The sequence below is a fragment of the Dasypus novemcinctus genome, chromosome 7 (genome assembly GCF_030445035.2).
Source record: "Dasypus novemcinctus isolate mDasNov1 chromosome 7, mDasNov1.1.hap2, whole genome shotgun sequence".
Lineage (NCBI taxonomy): Eukaryota > Metazoa > Chordata > Mammalia > Cingulata > Dasypodidae > Dasypus > Dasypus novemcinctus.
In genome coordinates, this window is record NC_080679.1 from 87,435,677 (window position 1) to 87,460,214 (window position 24,538).

At 36.0% G+C, this 24,538-nt stretch overlaps 2 protein-coding genes and 1 non-coding gene across 17 annotated transcripts in view; 2 read left to right on the top strand and 1 right to left on the bottom strand.

Annotated features, from left to right (window-relative positions):
• SLC4A10 (solute carrier family 4 member 10) overlaps nt 1-24,538 on the bottom strand; it is a 389,606-nt gene that overhangs the window by 219,282 nt on the left and 145,786 nt on the right. The window lies entirely within an intron of this gene.
• On the top strand, nt 15,359-15,465 carry LOC111765583 (U6 spliceosomal RNA). The gene has a single exon (XR_002797883.1). It is a non-coding gene; the product is annotated as a U6 spliceosomal RNA (small nuclear RNA).
• On the top strand, nt 17,883-18,236 carry LOC101418481 (large ribosomal subunit protein eL37). The gene has a single exon (XM_012527511.4). The coding sequence runs from the start codon at nt 17,902-17,904 to the stop codon at nt 18,193-18,195; it is 294 nt and encodes a 97-aa protein (XP_012382965.1). The 5' UTR covers nt 17,883-17,901; the 3' UTR covers nt 18,196-18,236.

A 24,538-nucleotide genomic window follows, 5' to 3' on the forward strand; every position in this document is an offset into this window, starting at 1 on the left:
TGAAACCTTATTACACTCAAATACAACAAAATAAAACCACTGAGCAGAGAGAGAAGTCAATCAATGGAATAAACACACCAAGATAAACAGATGACTAGAAACCAACAAAAAAATACAAACCATACTAAGAAACTGGAAGACAATGGCCCAGCTCAATGAACAAACTAAAAACCAAGAGGAGATGCAGAACATGGAAAAACTAATCAGAGTTGTCCAAACAAATATCATGAACCAGCTTAATGAAGTAAAGGAAAAGATTAAGGATATTAAGAAGAACCTGGGAGAACATATTGAAGACATTGTAAGCATACATAAAAAGATAATAGATGTGATGGTGATGAATGGCACAATCCAAGAAATCAAAAATACAATGGAAGCACACAACAGCAGATTTGAACAGGCAGATAAAACAATTAGCAATGTGGAAGACAATACACCTGAAATCAAACAAATAACAGAACAGAGAGATACAAAGATAGAAAAAATCCAGCAGGTATTCAGCGACTTGAATAACAACACGAAACACACAAACATACACATTATAGGCATCTGAGAGGGAGAAGAAAAAGGAAAGGGGACAGCAGGAGTGTTGGAGGAAATAATACCTGAAAACTTTCTAACCCTACTGAAAGAGATGGATGTACATATCCAAGAAGCACAGGGTACCCTAAACAATATAAATCCGAACAGGTCTACTCCAAGACATATACTTGTCAAATTGTCCAATGCTCAAGACAGAGAATACTGAAAGCAGCAAGAGAAAATAGAAACATAATATACAAGGGAAGCTCAATAAGAGTAAGTTCTGATTTCTCAGCTGAAACAAAGGAGGCAAGAAGGTGGTGATATGACATAATTAATGTGCTAAATGAAAAAAACTTCCAGCCAATTCTCTATCCAGCAAAACTGGCATTCAAAAATTAGGGAGAGTTCAAAATATTCACAGACAAACAGATTCTAAGAGAGTATGTCAATAAGAAACCTACTAAAAGGAGTTCTGAAGGTTGAAAGGAAAAAACAGGAGAGAGAGAGTCAGAGGAGAGTGTAAGAACAACTAAAAAGACCAAAAGAGTAATAAAAACAATATATGACATACATAAACCCAAAGAAAATATGGCTAATCTAAGTAATTCCATGATAATAATAGCATTGAGTGTTAATGGATTAAACTCACTAGTCAAGCAGAGACTAGCAGAGACTAGCAGAATGGATAAGGAGATATGACCCATCTATATGCTGTCTACAAGAAATCCACCTTAGTCCCAGGGATTCAAGAAGGCTGGAAGTGAATGGTTGGATAACAATTTTACAAGCAAACAATAACCAAAAAAGGGTGGAACTAGCTATACTAATATCAGACAAAATAGACTTTAAATGTAAAACTATAATAAGAGAAAATGACAGACATTATATATTAATAAAAGGGGTAATCTTTCAAGAAGAAAGAGCAATAATAAACATTTATGCATCTAACCAGGGTGCCTCAAAATACATGAGGCAAACACTGGAAAAACTAAGTGGAGAAATAGACGCCTCTACGATTATAGTGGGAGATTTAATACACCATTATCACCATTAGACAGAACATCTCAACAGAGGATTAATAAACAAAGACTGGATAATACAAGAGAGAGGCTGGACCTTATAGGGCATATACAGAACACTACACCCAAATATAGCAGGATATATATTCTTCTCAAGAGCACATGGATCTTTCTCCAAGACAGACCACATGCTAGGCTACAGAACAACTCTCAGTGAATTCAGAAAGATTGAAATTATGCCAAGTAATTTCTATGGCCACAATAGAATGAAGCTGGAAATCAGTAAGGGCCAGGGAACCAGATTAGGCACAAAGGTATGGAACTTAAACAACACACTCTTAGACAAACAGTGGGTCAAGGAGGAAATCTCAAAAGAAATCAGTAACTACTTAAAAGTAATGAAAATGACCACACAACATATCAAAACCCATGACATAACTGCACACCTCGAGGAATTAGAAAAGAACAACAAACTAACCCTAAAGGAAGTAGAAAGAAGGAAATAACAAAGATTAGAGCAGAACTAAATGAAAATTGAAAACAAGAAAGCAATAGAAAAAATAAACAATACCAAAAGCTGATTCTTTGAGGAGAACAATAAAATTGACGAACTCCTAGCTAAGCTAACAAAGAAAAAAAGAGAGAAGATGCAAATACACAAAATAAGAAATGAGGAAGGGGATATCACCACTGACCCTACAGAAGTAAAGAGTATCATAAGAGGGTAATTTGAAAATGCATATGCCAATAAGATGGATAATCTAGAGTAAAAAGACAAATTCCTAGAAACACACAAGTAGCCTACATTGATGAAAGAAGAAATTTATGAGCTTAACAAACCAATCACCAGTACTGAGATAGAATCAGTCACCAAAAACCTCCCAAATAAGAACAGCCCAGGACCAGATGGCTTCACAGGAGAATTCTACCAAACATTCTGGAAAGAACTAACACCAGTCCTGCTTAAATTCTTCTAAAAAATAGAAGTGGAAGGAACATTGCCTAACTCATTCTATGACACCACCACCACCTTAATACCAAACCCAAACAAAGATACCACAAGAAATGAAAACTATAAACCAATCTCCCTAATGAAACTAGATGCTAAAACCCTCAACAAAATATTTGCTAATCATACTCAACAACACATCAAATGAATTATATATCATGACCAAGTGGGCTTCATTCCTGGTATGCAAGGATGGTTCAATATACAAAAATAGATCAATGTTATACACCACATAAACAGATTGAAAGGGGAAAAAATCACATAATCTTCTCTATAGAGGCAGAAAAAGCATTAGACAAAATATAGCATGATTTCCTGATAAAAACACAACAAAAGATAGGGATAGAAGGAAACTTCCTCAACATGATAAAGGGTATACATGAAAAACCCACAGTAAACATATACAACGGTGAAATCCTAAAAGTTTTGCCTCTAGATCAGGAACTAAGCAAGGATGCCACTATTACCACTCCTATTTAACACTGTGTTAGAAGTACTTGCTTGAGCACTTAGGTAAGAAAAAGATTTAAAAGGCATCCAAATTGGAAAAGAAGTAGAAACTTCACTATTTGCAGATGACATGATCCTATACATAGAAAGCCTGGAGAAATCTACAACAAAGCATCTAGAGCTTATAAATGACTTCAGTAAAATTGCAGGTTTTGAGACCAATGCATAAAAATTAGTAACATTTCTGTACACAAATATATAATGAGCAATCTGGGGAGAAAATCAGGGGGAAAATACTATTTACGATAGCAACTAAAAGAATCAAATACCTGGGAATAGAATTAACTAAAGATGTAAATGACTTATATGCAGAAAACTACACAGCACTGTTAAAGAAAAGCAAAGAAGACTTATATAAATGAAAAAATATTCCCTGTTCATGGATAGGAAGACTAAATAGCATTAAGATGTCTATCCTACCCAAAGTGATTGATTTAAAGATTTAATGAAATCCCAATAAAAATCAACACAGCATTTTTTACTAAATTGAAAAACTATGAAATTTATTTGGAAGGACAAGAGGCCCTAAATAGTGAAAGACATATTGAAAAACAAAAATGAAATCAGAGGAATCACACTACCTGACTTTAAAACGTACTACAAAACTACAGTGGTCAAAACTGCATATTATCACAAGGATAGACATACTGACCAATGGAACTGAATGGAGACTTCTGATATTGATCCTCACATATACAGTCATTTGATATTTGACAAGGCCACCAAGCTCACTCAAATGGGAGAGAATGACCTCTTCAACAAATGATGCCTGGAGAACTGGATATCCATATCCAAAGGAATGAGAGAGGAATACCATCTCACACCTCAGATAAAAATTAACTCAAAATAGATAAAAGACCTAATATAAGAGCCAAGACTATAAAGACCTTGGGAGATAATATAGGGAAACATCTATAGGACCTTATAATAGGAAATGATTTCAAGAACTTCACACTCAAAGCACGAGCAGCAAAAGAAAAAAAAAAACAGAAAAATGGGACCTCTTCAAAATTGAAACCTTGGGAAATGGACTTGGCCCAGTGGTTAGGGCATCTGTCTACCACATGGGAGGTCTGTGGTTCAAACCCTGGACCTCCTTGATCCATGTGGAGCTGGTCCATGCGCAGTGCTGATGTGCCCAAGGAGTCCCCCACATAGGAGAGCCCCACATGCAAGGAGTGCGCCCTGTAAGGAGAGTCGCCCAGTGCAAAAGAAAGTGCAGCCTGCCTAAGAATGGTGCCACCCACACGGAGAGCTGACACAACAAGATGACACAACAAAAAGATAGATTCCTGTGCCGCTGACAACAACAGAAGCAGACAAAGAAACAAGATGCAGCAAAAAGACACAGAGAACAGACAACCAGGGTAGGGGGGAGGGGAGAGAAATAAATAAATAAATAAATCTTTTTTTTTTTAATTGAAACCTTTTGCACCTCAAAGGACTTTGTCAAGAAAGTGAAAAGGCAGCATACTCAATGGAGAAAATATTTGGTAACCATATATCTGATAGGAGTCTATTATCTATTATAAATAAAGAAATCCTACACCTCGAAAATGAAAAGACAAACAACCCATTTTAAAAATGGGCAAGTGATTTTAATAGACACTTCTCCCCAGAATAAATACAAATGACTAAAAAGCACATGAAAAGATATTCAGCATCACTAGCTATTAGGGAAATGCAAATCAAAACTACAGTGAGATACCATCTTATGCCCATTAGCTATTAAAAAAACAGAGGATTACAAGTGTTGGAGAGGATGCAGAGGAATGGGAACCCACATCCACTGCTGGTGAGAATGTAGAATGGTGCAGACATTGTGGAGGACAGTTTGGCAGTTCCTGAAAAAGTTAACTACAAATCTGCCATATGATCCACTGCTGGGTATATATCCAGAAGAACTGAGAGGAAGGACACGAAAAGATATGTGCACACCAATGTTCACATTGGCATTATTCACTACTGCCAAAAGTTGAAATCAAACCAAATGCCCAACTAATGAATGGGGGAAAAATGTGGTATGTACATACAATGGAATATTACTCAGCTGTAAGAAAGAATACAGTGCTAACACATGGGATGACATGGATGAACCTTGAAGACCTTATGTTGAATGAAGCAAGCCAGGTATTGAAGGACAAATATTACATGATCTCACTGACATAAATTAAGCAATCTGAGCAGACTCACAGAGCCAGAGTCTGGAAGACAGGTTTACAGGAAATAGAAAGGGAGAAGAAGTTTGTGAGCCAATGGCCACATGGGCAAAATCTATGACAAGGTGGAAGTATGCAGTTGTGCAGAGAAGGGACATGAGAGGAGTATAGTGATAATAGTGGGTTGGGTGGTGCAGGTTTGACAGGGGTTAGGGTGCTGAGAATGAGTTGGATGGTCCATGGAATCAGGGAGGGAAAAGGTGAACACTGGGGATTGGCAGGTACATGGCTGAAATTGCAATGTTAGGAATGCTCATTTGGCAATATGACAAGGAAGGATTACTGGTTTAGGGTGTTGGATATGGGGCATTTGGGCTAGGGTGCAAATGGGCTAGGGAGTGTGTGAGTGATCATTTTGGCACAGTGTGTTGCATCAGTGGATAGAGAGACCCATATAATGAGTCGGAAGGGTTGGACTCCCATCCTAGGGAGGCCTGCTATATTCTCAAACAGAGGGACAGGAGTCACTTGAGAGCATCGGCGGTACCTTAATAGGGAAGGACAGACCAGTGTGTCAAGCCCTCGATGAAGATACAAGTAACTATGAATCTTATCCTTCAAGGAGTGAAGCCTGGTGGTCGCCGTGGGCCCAAAGTCGAGGGGGAGGGAGAAATAAAATAGATGGAACAGGGGCATTTGGGAGGATGATGGAAGTGTTCTGCATGATCTTGCAATGATGGATACAGGCCATGTTAAATTTTATCAGATTTTATAAAAGTATTTCATCCAAAATATAAACCATAATGTGAACCACTGATGATGGTTAATAGCTATGTTCCAATATTTGTGTATCAATCATAACAAATGTACCATCCACACATAAAATGTTATTGATGGGGGAAAGGGGTAAAGGGGGAGGATGTTGGGTGTATGAGAATCCCCTATATTCTGTACATGACTCTATTGTGATCTAAAACTTCTTTGAAGACAAAATGAAAAATAAAAAAAGACACTGGGGGAATAAATGAAAGAAAATGTCACTGTACATATAGGACAACAGTTTTACAGTGATGAAAGGCAAAATGTAAAAAAAAGTTTTTTTCTTTAAATATTTTTCATTATCTTTTAATATCCCAATTTTTTGAAATATTATTTTATTTTTACTTTTTATTATTTTTTTCTGTTTTATACTTCTCATGTATAATACTATCATTATTATTCCATTTTCTTATTAATTGTATGTGGCTACTTTATTTGCTTCATTTTTTAAGAGGTTTTGGATCACAGAGGGATTACAACTGTGGCAGGGGAGGATCATTGGTGTGAGGTGTCATTGAGGGAGGATACATGGGAGGAAGTTCACCTGGGTATACACATAAGGCACATAAATGTGTTCAAATGTTCTTGGGGCATTGTCAAGGTGGGTTGAGATTCACACAATAACCAAAAAAACATCAAATTCCCATCTAGGGGAGCTCTGCCACGTTCTCTAATGGAACAACAAGAATGCCCCAAGCACAGGGACAATAACTTGTGAAGGAGAATGCTCCTTTGAAGGACCCTTGATACTAATGACTATGCTTATGAGCCTTTGCTCTTGAAAATGGGACTTAGCCTAGTGATGTAGGGTGACTAAGAGTTACCTACTGGGAGCCTCCTTGTGGCTTAAATGTGGCCTCTCTCTAAGTTGAACTCAGCATATAAAAGCAACAACTTCCCCCCAGTGGGGGACATGATTCCTGGGGATGAGCCTTCCTGGCACCAAGGGATTGTTACCAAGTACCAACAAGCAATGCAGCTGGAAAAAAAAAATTTTAATTAAAAAAAAGACCTTGACCAAAAGGGGGAAAGGCTAAAGACAAATGAGTTTGTATGGCTAAGAGACTTCCAAGTGAGTTGTGAGGCCATCCCAGAGGTAGCACTTATGCATATCCAACAGGATCTCATTGACAGTCAAAGTAGATACTGCCACAAATAGCAGAGCTCCTCTGGGATATGGAGACATCCAGACAATATCTTCAGGGCAGACAGCTCAGGAATTTGGCCCTTGCCAGTGGACCCTAATACGGTATTCATGCTCCCCAGTGCGACAGAGTTAGACTCTGCAGTGGTTTCACTATGCATGACTTCTTCTGTCCTTCTTTTTGAACCCATAATTAGTACTAGAGTTGGTAGGTGTACATCCAAGAGACTTAAATCTTTGGGCTGACCATGTGCCAACTAAGCCCTGAATCAAAACAGAGTTGCAACACCTACTCTCCAGGTCAATGGACTTACCCAGGACAACTAATAGGGAGAAGATGATGAACAAACAACATACCAAGGAACTGAGAGTGCCTACAGCTGCAAGCAAGAGAGTCCCACCCATTAGATTGAAGCTCCTCTCAATTAATGGTGGAGTGGGCATCATCATCCCAGAGTCCTCAGGACTGGGAAATGAACTACGGGATAAAATAAACTTCCTAGTATTCTACTATAGACTTATTGTCATTCTATGATAGCAATGGAAGAAATATTGTTGTGCAGGCAGTGACCCATGGATGTTCTGTTAGGGAGGGGGAAAAACAGCGGAAATAGGATAGCATTTTTGGGACTTGGGAATCATCCTGAATGACATTACAATGACAGATACAGACCATTATATATCCGGCCATAACCTACAGAGTCGAATGGGGTAGTGTAAACTACAATGTAAACTATAATCCATGTTCCAAAATGTGTTTACCAATTGCAATGAACGTACCACACTGATGAAAGATGTTGCTAATATGGAAAAATGTGGGAGGTGTGGGGAGAGGGACATATGGGAATCTGCTATATATTCTTTGTAACATTTATGTAATCAAAGTATCATTTTAAAATTTAAAAAGAAGAAGAAAACAATATAGGGAACGATTTTTATTTTATGATAAATAAAGCCCAAAATGTAGTTGAGAGAGGAATCCTTTCAAATGGAGATATCGTAATCAAAATAGTCAACAAGAATTGACTTTATACCATGTTAAAAATCTAAAAATGAATAAAAAGAATCATTTTTTAGGAATATATTCTGAAAACATTAGTTAAACCGGAACAGTACCATTATAAGAAAAGCTTTCTTTAGGCCAAGTACAGAACACTAGGAACCAGTCACACAATTTCGCCACAGAACTGAAAATGAAGTGATTCTTTTCTTTTGTCTTATAAAATCTTATGCAGCGTGTCTTCTTCAACTCTTTAAACTGCTATTCAAGACTTTTCCCTGTAAAGTCTTAGTTAGAAAGCAAAATCTGGATTACAGAAGGCTGTATAGAATTCAACATGAAATCTGAGAAAATTAAATGCATTTAGGATACAGCAGTGACTGGGGGAAATAAAGTCTCCCAAAAATCTCAGGGCTCTTTTTTGTTTGTTTGTTTGTTTGTTGGAGGAGTATTTTCAGTTGAGGGAATATACAATTTCCCCAGATATAAAAACAAATGGTTCATTAACTATAACATTGTCTTTCTGAGCACAAATATTGCTAATAAGTCTTCGTTTGGACACTTAAATTGTGTGGATACTGTGTTGCTGAGCAAATCCATAATCTCAAAACATTTTAATTATACAACAGATCACCAATATTGAAACAAATCAAAGTGGCTGTGGTCATAGTATGCTGAATGTTTATGAAATGTATTGAAGAAAGAGGTACATTTGGGGATGGAAAGAAATCTTAATATCTCCTTTATTTTTAGCTGGCAGGGAGGGGGTCAAGCTTTATACTCTTGAAGAGAACTGTACATTTTTCCCTTGAAATGAAAATAACACAGCTGGTGCATAATTACTGAGTTGCTACAGCCATTTAGATATGTCAATCACGGGAAAAGGTCAACAACATTAAGCTGACACAAGCATGTGATCTTTAATTCCATGGAGATTCTAGCAAAGTCAGAAAACACAATAAGGTATCATTTGTCATAATATATCAAAGAATTCCAAGTACAGCAGAAATTCTCTGCACAGAGAGAGCAATGGAGAGTAAGAAAAAAAGAGACCGAGAGTGTGAGCAAGTGTGTGTGTGTATAGCAAAAAATATTAGGCTACAGCACTGTTTTTTCTTATGCTGTTTTGCTAAAAGAAAGAGAGTTAAATCAGCCCTGGTCACAGTCACCTGACCACATTTGTAATCATTACAAAACAATGTACTACATGAATATGACTATTCTGAATGGGAAGCAGAAATCTTGGAAACTAAAACTAAAATTGGTCATTAAAATACCAGTGGTCTGGGATTAACTAGTTTAGAAGGTACTGTGGCATATTTCCAAAAATACTATTTCTTGTATGTTTATAACACTGTCTAAAGAAAAACATAGCAGGATAAATTACTCTGTGTCTTGAGATAGCAGTGGTATTTTTCATCTTTGAATAAGCACTTGAATAAATGAATGAATCCTAACAATATGTATTTTCTAAGATAAATTAACAAGAACTGAGAATTCACAGTTTGATATGTTGTAAAGCAGCTTGATGCTCAAAGAAGCTGGGATTCAAATCAGTCAAGAAGCTGGATAATAAGCAATTTTTATATGATATGATCCCTGCACTTAAGAAAGATAACCATCCAATTGTTGAGAAATCAGGTACAACAAAGAAAATAGCAGCATATGATTTGGAAGAAAAATTAAAGAATTATGAAGAATGAATTTGACAGGGTGTAAAATACAGTATTGAAAAAAAACAAGGGAGAGGCTATTCAGGCTAGAAAACAATGGGAAAAATGTTAATTAATGGCAAGCCTCTCAAAAAGAAGACAAATGAACAAAAATAAATTACTAATAAGTAGTGACCCTGTAATTTGATCAACGTTGATTAGTATAAAAAAATACAGATGAGATTCTGTTTAAGGGAACAAGCTAGTTACAAGAAAAAAGCTAACAACATCCAAGGCAAAATATAAATAAGAGCCACGAATTTAGTACTTGGGAAAGTTATAAGAGTTTAGAAGAAAAAAATGAAACTACCTTTGTGGAACACCTACAGTGTGCCATGAACAATGTTAAGTGTTTTATTTATATTTTCTCATTTAATTCTCACAAAATCCCTGTAAACTGTGAATTACGTCCCTCAATTTATAGATAGGAAAACTGAGGTTCAAAGAAGTAACGTGCCCAAAGCCACAGTCAGAGGCAGAACCAAAGTTCAAATTCAGATCTATAAAGTCTGTCTAATTTTGTCAACATTCTTTAGTATACATTCTCTTAGCACCTTGTAGTTCCTTATAAAATTCTCAAATTTTCAATTAAATAATTAGGTGTATAATCAGGTGTATAATGCCTACGGTAGGCTCTATAGACAGTCACAAGATCTATCTAACCATGCTTATATTCCCAATACCTGGGTACCCAAGATCAAGAAATGTTTCTTGTAAAAAAGTTAATTACTCCAAATACAAAGCCTTTTCCACAGCATTATATGTTGGAGTGGGCTGGAATATATTTTTTTAAATGGCTCACAGAAGGAGAGACGACTTTAAGGAAGATAAGATTATATTGGCAAGTGAAAAATAGATGGCATACCTTGTGAAGGTAGGCACAGGAAACAGAAGGTCCAGAGACATGTCTAAGCTAATTTTACTGTTTTACCAGGAAGTGAACAGAACTTTTATTACCTTAAATGTCCACTGCAATAAATATGGACTTAACACTGAATTATAGAAACTACATTTATTATTTTTTGAAACATTTTTATTAGATAATTGTAGATGAAAACTATGTCTTTGCACTTTACCATATATAACCTGGCAGTCATGATTTACGGGAGCTGGCTCACAGCAGCTCACCAGAGCCAACTGTGCACAGCTCTTCTCAACTCTATGTTTAGCGAAAACATTTCACTGGCTTGAAATCAGTTCTGGAGAGATTCTTGAGCAAGAGAAATTGACAAACTCTACAAATCAAGCCTTTGGGGAGGCAGTACAGAGCCAGTTTTTATGAGAACATCACTTCCCAATAGGTTTATGAATTTAGAACTTTTTTCTTTTTTTTAAGATTCTGATAATTTTCAATATCTAGAAGTAGGCTGGTCAATTTATCTTTATAAAAAGTCATTCAAACATTCCATAATTATGTGAATGTTGACTAAGAGTTCACCTCTGAAGGAAGAGCACAAAGGAATTATTTTTGGCAAGGTGACGCTGAAGAGTTTTTTCAAATTTTTTTTATTTTTTAAAAGATACTTAGATTACATAAATGTTACATTAAAAATGTAGGGGATTCCCATATGCCCCACTCCCTATACCTCCCATATTTTCCCACATTAACAATATCCTTCATTTGTGTGGTACATTTATTACAACTGATGAGCACATACTGGAGCATTGCCACTACTGTGGATTATAGTTTAGATTATAGTTGACACTCTCTCCTACACAATGTTGTAAATTATGGCAAGATACATAATGGCCTGTATCTGTCTTTCTATAATGACTTCATCATTTTGAGTTCCTTTATCTCTCACCTGAAGTTTGTGAAGGGTAAGAAATGTGAAGGAAAGAGAATCAGATATTTTCATTGTGCCTTCACCAGGTCTGACATGCTATGGGCAGCGGAACAAGCACATAGCCCAGAAAGAGAGAAGAAAGAATGGTGACTGGGAGAAAATACAAAAAAGAATACTCAGAAAAGTAATCTCAAAATACTCATACCCCAAGATGGAATTGGTTCTATTTGAGTTCTTGTGACACTAGTACTGCTAAAATTATGGGTTTATATCATCCAAAAAATTAAAAACATTACCTCTTTCATTTATTACTTAATATTTTTCTTTACTACATTATTTATATAAACTGATCATTTAAATGTAAATATTTATGTACAAGGTGACCACAGGAATTTTTTTCCAAAGGGGTCTAGAACTCAAATATCCTATTGACAGCATCAGTATTTAACCTCCTAGGAGAATGCAGAGCATAAAACAGAAACCCGGATCGGTACTTGTATCCCATTAGCACTTAATTAATATTGGTGAATGATGACTTCCTGGGAAATGTCTTAATTGACTGGTAATCTACCCCTGCTTATGCTGTGAGAAGAGCCTGTAGAAAGGGGATACCTGTGGGAGCTATGTGTCACATGAGGCAGAGGAGGATAAAGTAGGAGAGCTCTAGAGGAAAAGATTAGCAGCTGAAATACAAATATCATAATTTAATCCAGAAGTCAATCTCTACACTATTATATCTGCTCCTACACTATTAAACTGTATAACTAAACCATGAACCCAGATATCTGAGAAACACAAAAGAAAAGTATATTGTTGGGACCAATGTGGCTCAAGCGGTTGGGTGCCCACCTTCCACATGGGAGGTCCCAGGTTTGGTTCCTGGTGCCTCCTAAAGAAAACAAACAAACAATGAGCAGACATCAAGCAAAAACAATGAACATAAAATGAGCGAAAATAAATGAGCAGGGAGTGAATGTGGCTCAAGCAGTTGAGCACCTGCCTCCTATGTGGGAGGTCCCAGGTTTGGATCCCCTGCCTCCTAACGAAAAAAACAGACAAGGAGCAAAAACAATGAGCAGACAATGAGCACAAACAACAAGCAAAACCAGCAATGTAACAGCCAAGGAAGCCATCTCGGAGGGCAGGGGGCGTGGGGAATATATTATTAACATGAACCTATATAGTGAGTAATAAGAGGCTTTGGTTATTTGTAGTTTGTCTTCAAAGTATTAAACGTTTTTCAAGAAAACTATTTAAGGATTAAAAGAATAGTCTCCTGTAAAATACCCTTTTAATATTATAGGATTATTTTTTAAGTAATGAATGGGAATTTATTTTCATCTATTATATTCCTTAAATAGTGATTAATTGAAAACGTTTACATATATGGCACACAGAAAAACACACAGTTCTTGTCATTCACAAAAATGTCTAAAGTTGCATTTCAAGAGCAAGCAGGGAAGCGGACTTGGCCCAGTGGTTAGGGCGTCCGTCTACCACATGGGAGGTCCGCGGTTCAACCCGGGGCCTCCTTGACCCGCGTGGAGCTGGCCCATGCGCAGTGCTGATGCGCGCAAGGAGTGCCCTGCCACACAGGGGTGTCCCCCGCGTAGGGGAGCCCCACGCAAGGAGTGCGCCCCGTAAGGAGAGCCACCCAGTGCGAAAGAAAGTGCAGCCTGCCCAGGAATGGTGCCGCCCACACGGAGAGCTGACACAAGACGACACAACAAAAAGAAACGCAGATTCCCGTGCTACTGACAACAACAGAAGCAGACAAAGAAGAACATGCAGTGAATAGACACAGAGAACAGACAACTGCGGCGGGGGAAGAGAAATAAATAAATAAATAAATAAATCTTAAAAAAAAAAAAAGAGCAAGCACACCAATATTGTACTGTGCCTGTGACAGGTGGAGAATAGCACTAAATAGATCCTGACTTACAAAGAATAATGAAGACATATCAACAATGTGTGCTAATTTTTATAAGTTTGCTACCTAAAAACTAACTTCCTAACCTAGGGATGCAAAGGGACCTCCAAATTATGAAGTCATAAATTTTCATAATTTCTTAGCCACATATACACATTTACAGTACATAAGTTACTTTCCTCATACAATAATAGTCTGTAACAACTTGCAAATAGCCTAATAAACCAGACCAAAAACAGAAAATTAGTTTTGATATTTCTAATTTAGCTGGTAATAAAATACACTGTAAAAGCAGACTATAGGTAACTATCATTACCTTTCACTTCAAATGTACAAAAATATTGAGAACAAACTGTACATCAAAATGAATTGATATGGGTCACATATACAAATTATGTAGAAAAATTCAAGTGAATAAATGGATTACAGGTGTACAGCTCACCTGAGAGTTAATTTCAGGAAAAAATGTAAATTCCATTATTAAAAACATTTAAAAGAATATTTTCTTACTTGGGATTTTTCCTAGGATATGCTAGAAAAATATAATAGCTCATTATGAATTGTGCTCAGCTGTCAAAGATAGTTCAATAAGGACATGAAATTTACTATTTGCTTTTTTTTCCTGAAGTGTCCACTATTAGTCTGCCTAACTCCCATCTTCAAATATGCAAAGTGTTTGGAAGGCAAAATGTACAATTTCAAATGGGCCCTGTAATTAATTAACTCTACTAGTTATTACCAAAGGACCAAATACCACTAAGAATTGCCCCATCTCCTGGCATTTAGCCTAAATCAACAATATTAAATTACACTAAAGTTAATCTGCAGAAATAATAGAAATAACAGCATAAAAACCTGTTCTTTCTCTTTGAAAGAGAAAGTTATTTTGAATAAAGAAACAATAAGATTCATTTTTATAATTCAACAAAGAAGAGGATTTAAAATAAAAGCGCATGAGGTTATAGGAAAACTAGCCTCCAATGGGGGAATTAATTTTCCTATTTATGGGTATGAATCCCAATCTAATAGGAATTTGCTAGTAACTATAAAGCTTTTCAAATTTGTGCAAGGTCATTTGGAAAATCATTGTGATATGGATATTAACTAAATTCAAATTCATCATTGCTTCACAATAGAACAATCCCAAATTTTGAAATATTTTGATGAAGTAAATAAACATGCCCAAGTCTTCCCTGCTAATTATCATTCTGCCTCACTCATTCACTTAAAATACAAGGCTTGGCATTTTCTTTAACTCTTTTTAATACAGTGGTTAAATGCCCAGATTCTCATGGGTTTGAATCCCAGCTCTACTAATTTTATGTCATTGGCAACTCCTTTAATCTTCTGTGCAGTTTCCTCATCTGTAAAATGGAAATAATAATAGTATTTAATTCACTGTGCAAATTTAAGGATTAATTAGTTTTCACTATCTGACCTACCTCATGTAAAGATTTAAATGTCATCTCTAGCCACCTTTTAACCCCCATCCATACAAATCAAATGTTTTGCCACACTACATTTGCCATTCCCAGAATTTAGCATATCCCATCCTTTTTTGCCTTCAGAATTCTTATTTATCCTTCAAAGCCAAACTCTGTCTCTGTGAAGTCAACTTTGGCTATCCATAGCATAATCAATTTTTGTTTCCTATTGGGAATTTGTTCATACTTCTTTATAACAATGAACCATATTTATTTTTTTCCTTTATTTTTTTTAAATGTTACATTAAAAAAAATATGAGGTGCTCACTTCGGCAGCACATATACTAAAACTGGAACGATACAGAGACGATTAGCATGGTCCCTGCGCAAGAATGACATGCAAATTCGTGACGCGTTCCATATTTAAAGTTTCAAAACAGAATACTTTGTTAAATTACAAGCCAACTAGATGGATAACTTAGATGAAATGGACAAATTTCTAGAAACACAGAAATAAAATAAGTTGATGAAAAAAAAAATAGAAGACCTCAACAGATAAATTACAAATGAGATCAATGAAAGAAAAAATAGAACTGAAAAGTAATCAAAAGACATTGAAGTAGTCATCAAAATCCTCCCCACCAAACTCCATAAGACAGTGATACCTCATGTAAAACATAAATATGTGTGATATTTCATATATAAGACTGATTTCCCAAAATAAAAATAGAAATATACTAGAAAATGGAAAAAGAATAGCAGCTATTTATAGCAGGGGAAGCATAGAGAAATTCAGAGGTTAAGAGTTTTGTTAATTATTAGAATTGTAATAATGAAAGTGCTCTATGTATTGAATTGCATATGCACAAATATGTGATTACACTGAATAGTATTGATTGTACACTTTGAATGGATTTATGCTTTAACAGTATGTATCAATAAAATTGAATTGTTAAAAAAAAATATGAGTTCCCCATATACCTCCCACCCCCCTCACCCCACTCCTACCACATCAACCACCTCTTTCATCATTGTGGCACATTCATTGCATTTGGTGAATACATTTTGGAGCACTGCTGCATCGCACAGATAGTGGTTTACATTGTAGTTTACGCTCTCCCCCAGTCCACCCAGTGGACCATGGGAGGACATACAATGTCCAGCATGAATCTTGAGGGCAGAGATTGCATCTTATTTTTCCTTATATCCATACTCACAATCTCACTCTAAAGTGTCTACTGTCAACTCTAGATCTCTATAGCTAATGAATAATTCTTGTTAAATTAATAAAATTAGCCTTTCAAGTGGTTTGATCCTCTTATTTGAAATTATGGATGGACTAGATAACCACTTTTGATACCTATAGTGGGTTTTAGTTGATCGCCTCCTGAGTATCAGTTTGCCTGCTCCCCCAAAGAACAGTGGCACTTAGTTTCTAAATGTTTTTTTTCCTTCTTCAGAACAAGTCAAAACATTTATTCTTCATTGTATTTTTAAAAAATATTTATTGGTGTCTGAATGGGCTTTAGTAAGAAAATCAATCCTCAAAAGAATTTTTAGAAACACAAAATGATTAAATGCATTGAACAACCACAAAAATCTATATACTCTGGCTACGCTATACCTCCTGTTAGACCACTGAGTCTATCTGGAAACTTCTGGAAACTTCCAGAATCATGGGATCTGTTCAGTATCTTTTCAGCTAAACTCCAAGCCCATGGAATTGTTGGTTTAAGAGGCCCGCATTAATGCCTGGGAAGATCTCCTTGAATATCCCATTGTCAGTTCCAGTTAAACATGCCAACAGTGTTATGCACTAAACCCTCAGTAATAAATCTACCTCTTCTAATCCTAAAGTATCTGTTTCATTATGACCTAATGATTCTGGGACTCTCGGATATTAATTAAGTTATGGCATGAGGCAGGGGTCAGCAAACATATATAAAGGTCCAAGGAGTAAACATTTTAGACTTTGTGGGCCAAGGGAAAAAATTGAGACGTTATGTGAAGATTTATATAAAAAGAGAGAAAACAAATTTCCACAAATTTTGATTGATGAAATTCAAAATGTAATAAGAATTAAACAATGTTTTCTATGACACTTATTAATGAGAAAAATGAAATTATTTTTTATTTGGGGGGGTTAACAACTTAATTGGGATTTAAAGTTATTGTTTCCTATACTAAAATCTATTGCGAATGTTTTTATCTGTTAATGCTGATCTGTAATAAAATTTTATGTATTCCATCTTTGAAAATGTCTTTTCACAGAGACAGATACTGCCAAATGCTGGTATCAATCCATGAGCAAATAATTTTAATGAGCATATTCATTACTTCAAAGGTATTTATATGTTAGATTCTTCTCTTGATGCTTGCCTTTTAGTACATCTTTAAATGGTAAATTGATTACATACAATTCAAGATTAAGTGGAAGTTCCTCAATTGTACAGTTAAATGGATTTTGATATATGGAAATTTCCTTTGCACTTTCATTGAGGTCTAAAAAAATGCTGCTAAAACTGTAGTTTGTGCTGCAAATCTGTGTGAGAATGGAGATCTCGTTTCTTGTTTTAACTTTTGACAGCATGGGAAGTGTATAAAGCAGGTTGACATTATTTGCAATTCAAACGACATTAGTTGTCATCAAAATGAATTTAATGTAGAATAAGTTTTGCATCTAACCTAATTTTTTTCAGATAATTTTAGAATGAATTCATTAAGAAAGATCAAGTCTGCAGCAAATTTCCAAAACCATTCAACGCTCAATAATAGTGTATGTGAGCAGTTCTCATTCAGAAAAATTTCTGTCTCAGCCTTGAAATCAAAAACTTGAAGCTTTGGTCTCGGCCGCAGAAACGAGATGACGAAGGGAACCTCATCGTTTGGAAAGCGTCGCAATAAGACGCACACCTTGTGCCGCCGCTGTGGCTCTAAGGCCTACCACCTTCAGAAGTCAACCTGTGGCAAATGTGGCTACCCTGCCAAGCGCAAGAGAAAGTATAACTGGAGTGCCAAGGCTAAAAGACGAAACACCACCGGTACAGGTCGAATGAGGCATCTAAAAATTGTATACCGCAGATTCAGACATGGATTCCGTGAAGGAACTACACCTAAACCCAAGAGGGCAGCTGTTGCAGCATCCAGTTCATCTTAAGGATTTCACTAATTAGTTGTGCAATAAATGTTCTGGTTTTAAAAATATTTAAAAAAATAAAAAATAAAAAAAAAAAACTTGAAGAGTTCATTATTGCTAAGTTGTCAAACTACTACAGAATAGGATAGATCAAGATATTCACCTTCTCTTTCTGACAAAAATTCCCAGAACTTACAATGGTTAAGTTCATGCCATTTGTCATTGACACTACTGGTTCAATAACACGTGATAGAGTTAAATATTTTCCACAAAGTACCTGCTGATGAATAATACAATGAATAACCATAGGCTTTAAACATACAATTACAGAAGCTTTATAAATTTGTCCAACTCAAGCTTTTTCTGCTGTATATATATCTTTATCACCACAAATTGTACCATATCTAAGCAGATTCCACTTCAGGTTTGTACTGAATTAATGTTTACTCAACTTCTTTGAAAATATTCTTGCCTGTAGTTGTTCCATGCACACTATGCAGAGAGGCCAATTCTCAGTCACTTAAAGCCTGGCAATGACTCTTCAGATAAACTACAACAACTGAACAGTATCAGTAACATCTGTCAACACATCAAAGCCAAGGAAAACTATTTGAAATCATTTGCCTTGTTTTTTTATTGTCCATTGATGTTGCTTGCATTGTCCCTAACTCTTCAAGCAACTAGTCTCACCAAAAAGGCTAACTGAAGTTTATTCTCTCTGAACAAATTTATTTCACTGCTGCAAACAAACATGATTTAATTAACTCATCAACAGTAAACAGCTTTCCTAGCTTAGCTAACAAATGACCCATTCAGAAATATAATTTTGTGGCAGGCTCATTGTCATTTTTATTTTTGTGAAGAAATACTACTATGATGAGATATTTCATAATGTGATGAATGCTTAGTCTGGTAAGAATGACATATATTCTATCTTTTAGCACAGCTATAGTGTCACTGAATGATAAACACAATACTTTGCCATCTAATTAACAACATAATCCACACCACACTGTGCCATAAAAGCATAACATTCAAAGTCTACATTTCTCTTATGTTCTTTTTTTATATATATATACATTGTTAATAAAATAAATAAAAATATCATGGTACAGTGATGTATATGATATGAAACTAAAGGAAATTTGCAGTGCACCAAGCAATGCTGTGACGCAAGCAAGCATCACGTGAATTCTTTGTGACAACTACTCAACTCTGCCACTGTAGCAAAAAAGCAGCCATAGACAAAATGTAACGAATGAGTATGGCTATTTTCAATAAAATTTAATAATGAACACCAAAATTTAGGTTTCATATAATTTTTATGTGTCACAAAATAATATTCATCTTTTGAATATTTTCAATCATTTTAAAAAACATTCTTAGCTCACGGACCAAACAAAAAGAGGCAGCAAGCAGGATCTGTCCCATTGGCCACAGCTTGCCAACCCTTGGCATAAGATTTTGAAGATAAAAAAATAAATTAAAAAAGGCCAGAACTTCCTAGTTTACTTTTTTCTCTTTTTTAAAAAAGATTTATTTTATTTATTTTCCCCCACCCCCTCATTGCTTGAGCTCACTGTCTGTTCTCTGTGCCTGCTTGTCTTCTTTTTTAGGAGGCACCAGGAACCAAACCCGGGATCTCCCACTGGAAGGGAGGTGTCCAATTGCTTGGGCCACCTCTGCTCCCTGCTTGTTGTGTCTCTCATTGTGTTTCACATTGTGTCTCCTTGTTGCACCATATCACCACACCAGCCTATCGTTTCAGCTCTCTGTCTTGCTCCTCATCTTTAGGAGGCACCCAACTACTTGAGCCACATCCGCTTCCCAACTCTTCTTTTATCTCTTACTTTTTTCTCTCTTTTATAAAAATTTCATTGCAAAATACTGTATTACAACTACAGGATCAACATTCATTTTTGTTTCTGTAGCAAAAACATTTTTGACATTACAATGATTGTGATCAGAAACTATGTAAGTCAACTTTAGGAGGTCAGGACTGCATTAGGTGAAATGAGGAAAGCATGAGAACACTACCATTAACAGAATAATGCCAAATGAATGAGAGCCATTGTGTTCAGTGCTTTATTTACATTATCTCATTGTCCTTTAGATCTATAATATATAAGGGGGATCCAAAAGAAAAGAAACCAGTAAACTACTTCACTTTTCAGATGGAATGAGCAAAAGAATATCAAGACCAGGGCATAATTTTCTCTATCAAATCCTTGGCTTAAAAGTATTTTAATGTCTGCCAAATCAATACTTTTTTTAAAAATTTAACTTGCAGGTCAATATTTAGTAATTTAACTTTTCCATGAAAATTTTAAATTTATGAATTCCTGAATATCAGATTAAAATGTAACAAAATTTAACTTAATATAGAGCAACAGAATTAGAGACTCCTGTATTTACATTTTAAATATTTGATACGCATTAATTATGCACTTAACTACATTACATAGAATTAAGTTATTACATGATTGATGGCATATTAATGAAATATATATAAATGAGATTTAATGCAACACATTTATTTAGTACCTAGCTAGTTTTAAAAAAAATTCTTGAGACCATGGGAAAACACAAAGACATGTGAAACAAATTTGTCCCTCAAAGATTTTATAATAAAATAAGGACAATAAGACAGTTATACTTAATAAAAATGTAAGACGTAAACTTAGGAAGAGAAGTTGGGAGGAGAAAGATAATTATTTTCCCTGAAGGGATAAGGTAATGGTAATGGATGGGCAGGATGGGCATTTTGTTTTTATGTGGAGGGAAAACACAAATGGAGGAGAAGAGAAAGCAAAGACTTGGTGTAGGATGATATGAAAGGTTTGTGAACAGAAAAACTGTAATAATATTACTGAGGTTTTACTGCTTCTTCTAGGTTCTTATGCTGTAGAAAAATGGCAGGGATTATGTTAGAAATGCTAGATAAAGATTAGGGAGCTATCAGTCTCTTTCTCTAAATAGGTTCTCAACATCAATGATTAGAAAAAAATCAACCTGTGGGGAAGAATGCAGGTTGTAGCAGGTGTAATGTCAGGCAAAAAAGGAGTATGAAGGGTAAAAGTACAGGCATCCATTCTGAGAAAAGATGGATATGAGTAAACAGTGAAGTGAGAATTGAGATGAATAAAAGTAACTGAAAGGACACATCTATTTGTATTGAATCTATGGGGAAACTGACTCTACTTATCCATCCATCCACCCTGGCATTTCAGGCTCAGTATAGTGTTGGACATCCTTTTCTATGTTGTCTTAAATCAGATTACCTGGGAAACAGATTCTCAAATGTATCTGTATTACCAAAGCCTCCAATGTACTTGCCTGCATAATATCTGGACAGTTCACACCTCTTTGGACTCTATTATGACTTAAGGTGGAAGAGATAACAAATGCCAAGGGCAAGATCATATATGTAAACTGCTCTGTTTCCAAAGGAATGTGAAAACTTCTGGTTCTCCTTTGGAATTATAATGATAGAAAAAAATGAATGCTTCAGATCGACAGCAGCATACAATGTACCCAAGGCCACGTTAATCTGCTCTAACAAAGATTCCACTTCTAGGACAGCAATGCAATTGGTGCTACTACTTGGTTTAGTTTGCAGTAGTTCACTATAATCCTCTAGAATCTGACAGGTTTCTGTAGAGGCCTGTCTTGTACATAGTTTAGATTTCTAAAGGTGGCATTAATCTCTGCCACTCCCCCTCAGATGCGATATTGGTTTTGATTTACAATTTATAGCCAAGTCAAGTAGTTTCAGAACCTTCTAACCAACTATAACAGCTCAACCCCAAGGTCAAGGAACCAATGTGAGGGTTCTGACAGCTACTAAGTATGTCCATTCCTACTATTCAAGGACTAGAGAAATAATCAGGAGGTAGGTCAAGTTCCCAGAGAAATCATCTGAAATGGAGACTTACGGGAAGGAAGTTTGTTGGAAAGTGTTGTTAGCATAATACCTGTAAAGGAATAGGGAAAGCAGTACTTGAATAGTAGAGGGAGAAGTTGAACCGTACAATAACGACCTCAAGTGGTTCCACAGGGAGCTCTGAAGCGGGTTAGGCAGCCTGTCAGAGGTGTTCCAGATTGAGGCAATGGTTGGTCATTCATTGATTTCAGGATGCCATGGGGGAGGGCAGCTCTCTTTAGCTATGGGTATTTTCTAGGGGGGAACTCCGGTGTGAGCTATCAGCAGGCAACACTACTAAAAACTGGGGAAATAAATGCCTCAGTCCTTAGGAGAGTTACTGTAACATCTTGGTCATGTGTTGTAACATCCACTACTAGAGTTTACCAAATTTGACAACTAAAAATCAATGAAGAAAATAACTGCATGGAGCATAACTTTATTAAAAAGTTATTCATTGTTTCATGTAAAATTAAAATTTAACTGGGCTTCATGTATTTTATTTGGCAACCCTATCTACCATACAAGCTATACTCAGGTTGTTAAATTATATCAGCAATTCCATTTGCCAAGTAGATACACATAAATCCTGAGAAACGCTAATTTTCAAACTTAAATCTTAATTGAAAGAAGAGTTTATATTTACAATATGTGTTTGTCTATAATAGCAATTTCTAACTATATTTCATTGTTTTTGTTTTAAGGAGGCACTGGGGATTGAACCCAGTACATGGGAAGCAGGCACTCAACAACTATGCTACACCCACTTGCTTCTATTTCATTTTAAATAAATATTTATGGTCTATTTTATCTACATTATTAAAGAAACTCTTACAAAGTGGAACCCTGATCTTTTCCTTTAGTTATATTAAAGGAGGAAATACCAGCACAAATACTCTTAGTAATACTAGCTTTCAAACATACTCTCTCCCATTTATTCATTCTATATTATGCTACCTTTGTGAAGGATGACTTCTATTATATCTCCTCTGCATCATTTTCTAATTCAGGATAATCAAACCAGGAATCACATCTATTTATTCTTTTTGTACATCACAGCAGAATCCTCTATAGTGTCCTCCAATGATAAAATGTTTGTCTGCTTAGTATGGACTGGGACAGAAAATACATTTAGAATGTCAATACAAATAAGGTTTTCCTAGTTCCTTTTGAAATTCTAAAATGTACAGTTATCTTAGCATTCCACAGCTAATTTCCATCATCAAGTGCTTAGCCACAAATATTAGTTTCTGGGGTTAAATTATCCACTGTAGCCATCAGCAAATAGAGCAAAAGGTGATGTTAGGAATTAACAAATATTCCCCACAAAAGGCATGCTCAGGTCCCAAGTGCTGGTCCAATGGGTGTGAATTCATTTATAAATAGAATTTTTTAAAGATGTTATTAGTTAAGGTGTGTCCAAAATGAATGAGGATGTGCCTTAATCGAATATGGCTGAAGTCTTTACAATCAAAGGAAACTGGACACAGAAGAAGCAGCCAAAAGCTGGAAGTCAGCAGAACCTGGAAGGGTCAAGAGAAGACACTATTCATCGGCATTGCCATGTGACAGATAGGCTAAGGTACCCAAAGGTTGCCAGCCAGCCAGAAGCCTCCAACCTGAAAGGAAGCAAGACTTCTAGCCTCTTAATCTGTAAGCCAATAAATTCCTGTTGTTAATCCAAACTATTATATGGTATTTATTTTAGCAGTCAGGAAACTGAAACAGTTTTTGGTACCAGAAAGTGGGATGCTGCTATGGCAAATACCTAAATATGAGGAAACGGTTTTGGAATGGGGCAAGGAGTAAAGGCTTGAAAATTTGTGAGATGCTTGATAGAAAAAAACCTAAATTATTTTGAAGAGACTATAAGTAGAAAAAGTGGACATTTAAAGGTACTTTTAATTAGGACTGACGAGGAAATAATGAGTGTGCTATTTGAAACTGGAAGAAAGAAATATGAGCCTTGTAATAAAGTGGCAGAGAATGAACTCTTAAGAACAAAGAAAACAGAAACTGATGGTTTGGAAAATGCCCGCACTATCCAGATAGTGTGTCCTGAGACTAACTAAGGTCAGAAGTGGCTTTATCAGGGACTTCTCTGAGCATTCAGAGAATGAGTCATCATAGGACAGGGCTCCATGGGAGTATTTAAATGAATAACCTTTTCTGACAAGTCTGTAGCTGAACGTGAGTCCACTCAGCCATTCAGTGGAAGTCAAGATTGGAAATGCAATTATCCAAGAAGGATCAGTGGAAAGAATATTATCTGATGGTTTGAACCCATTTGAACTTCATACAAAGCCTTTTGCAAAACTTGCATGAGCACAACCACTGCCAACCTGGGCTTAAAGGGACAGAGAATAGACATATTGAAAGAAAAATGTTAGACTGAGTCAGACGCCCCTCCTGTATGCCTCCTATACTTGCCTCACTCTCAGC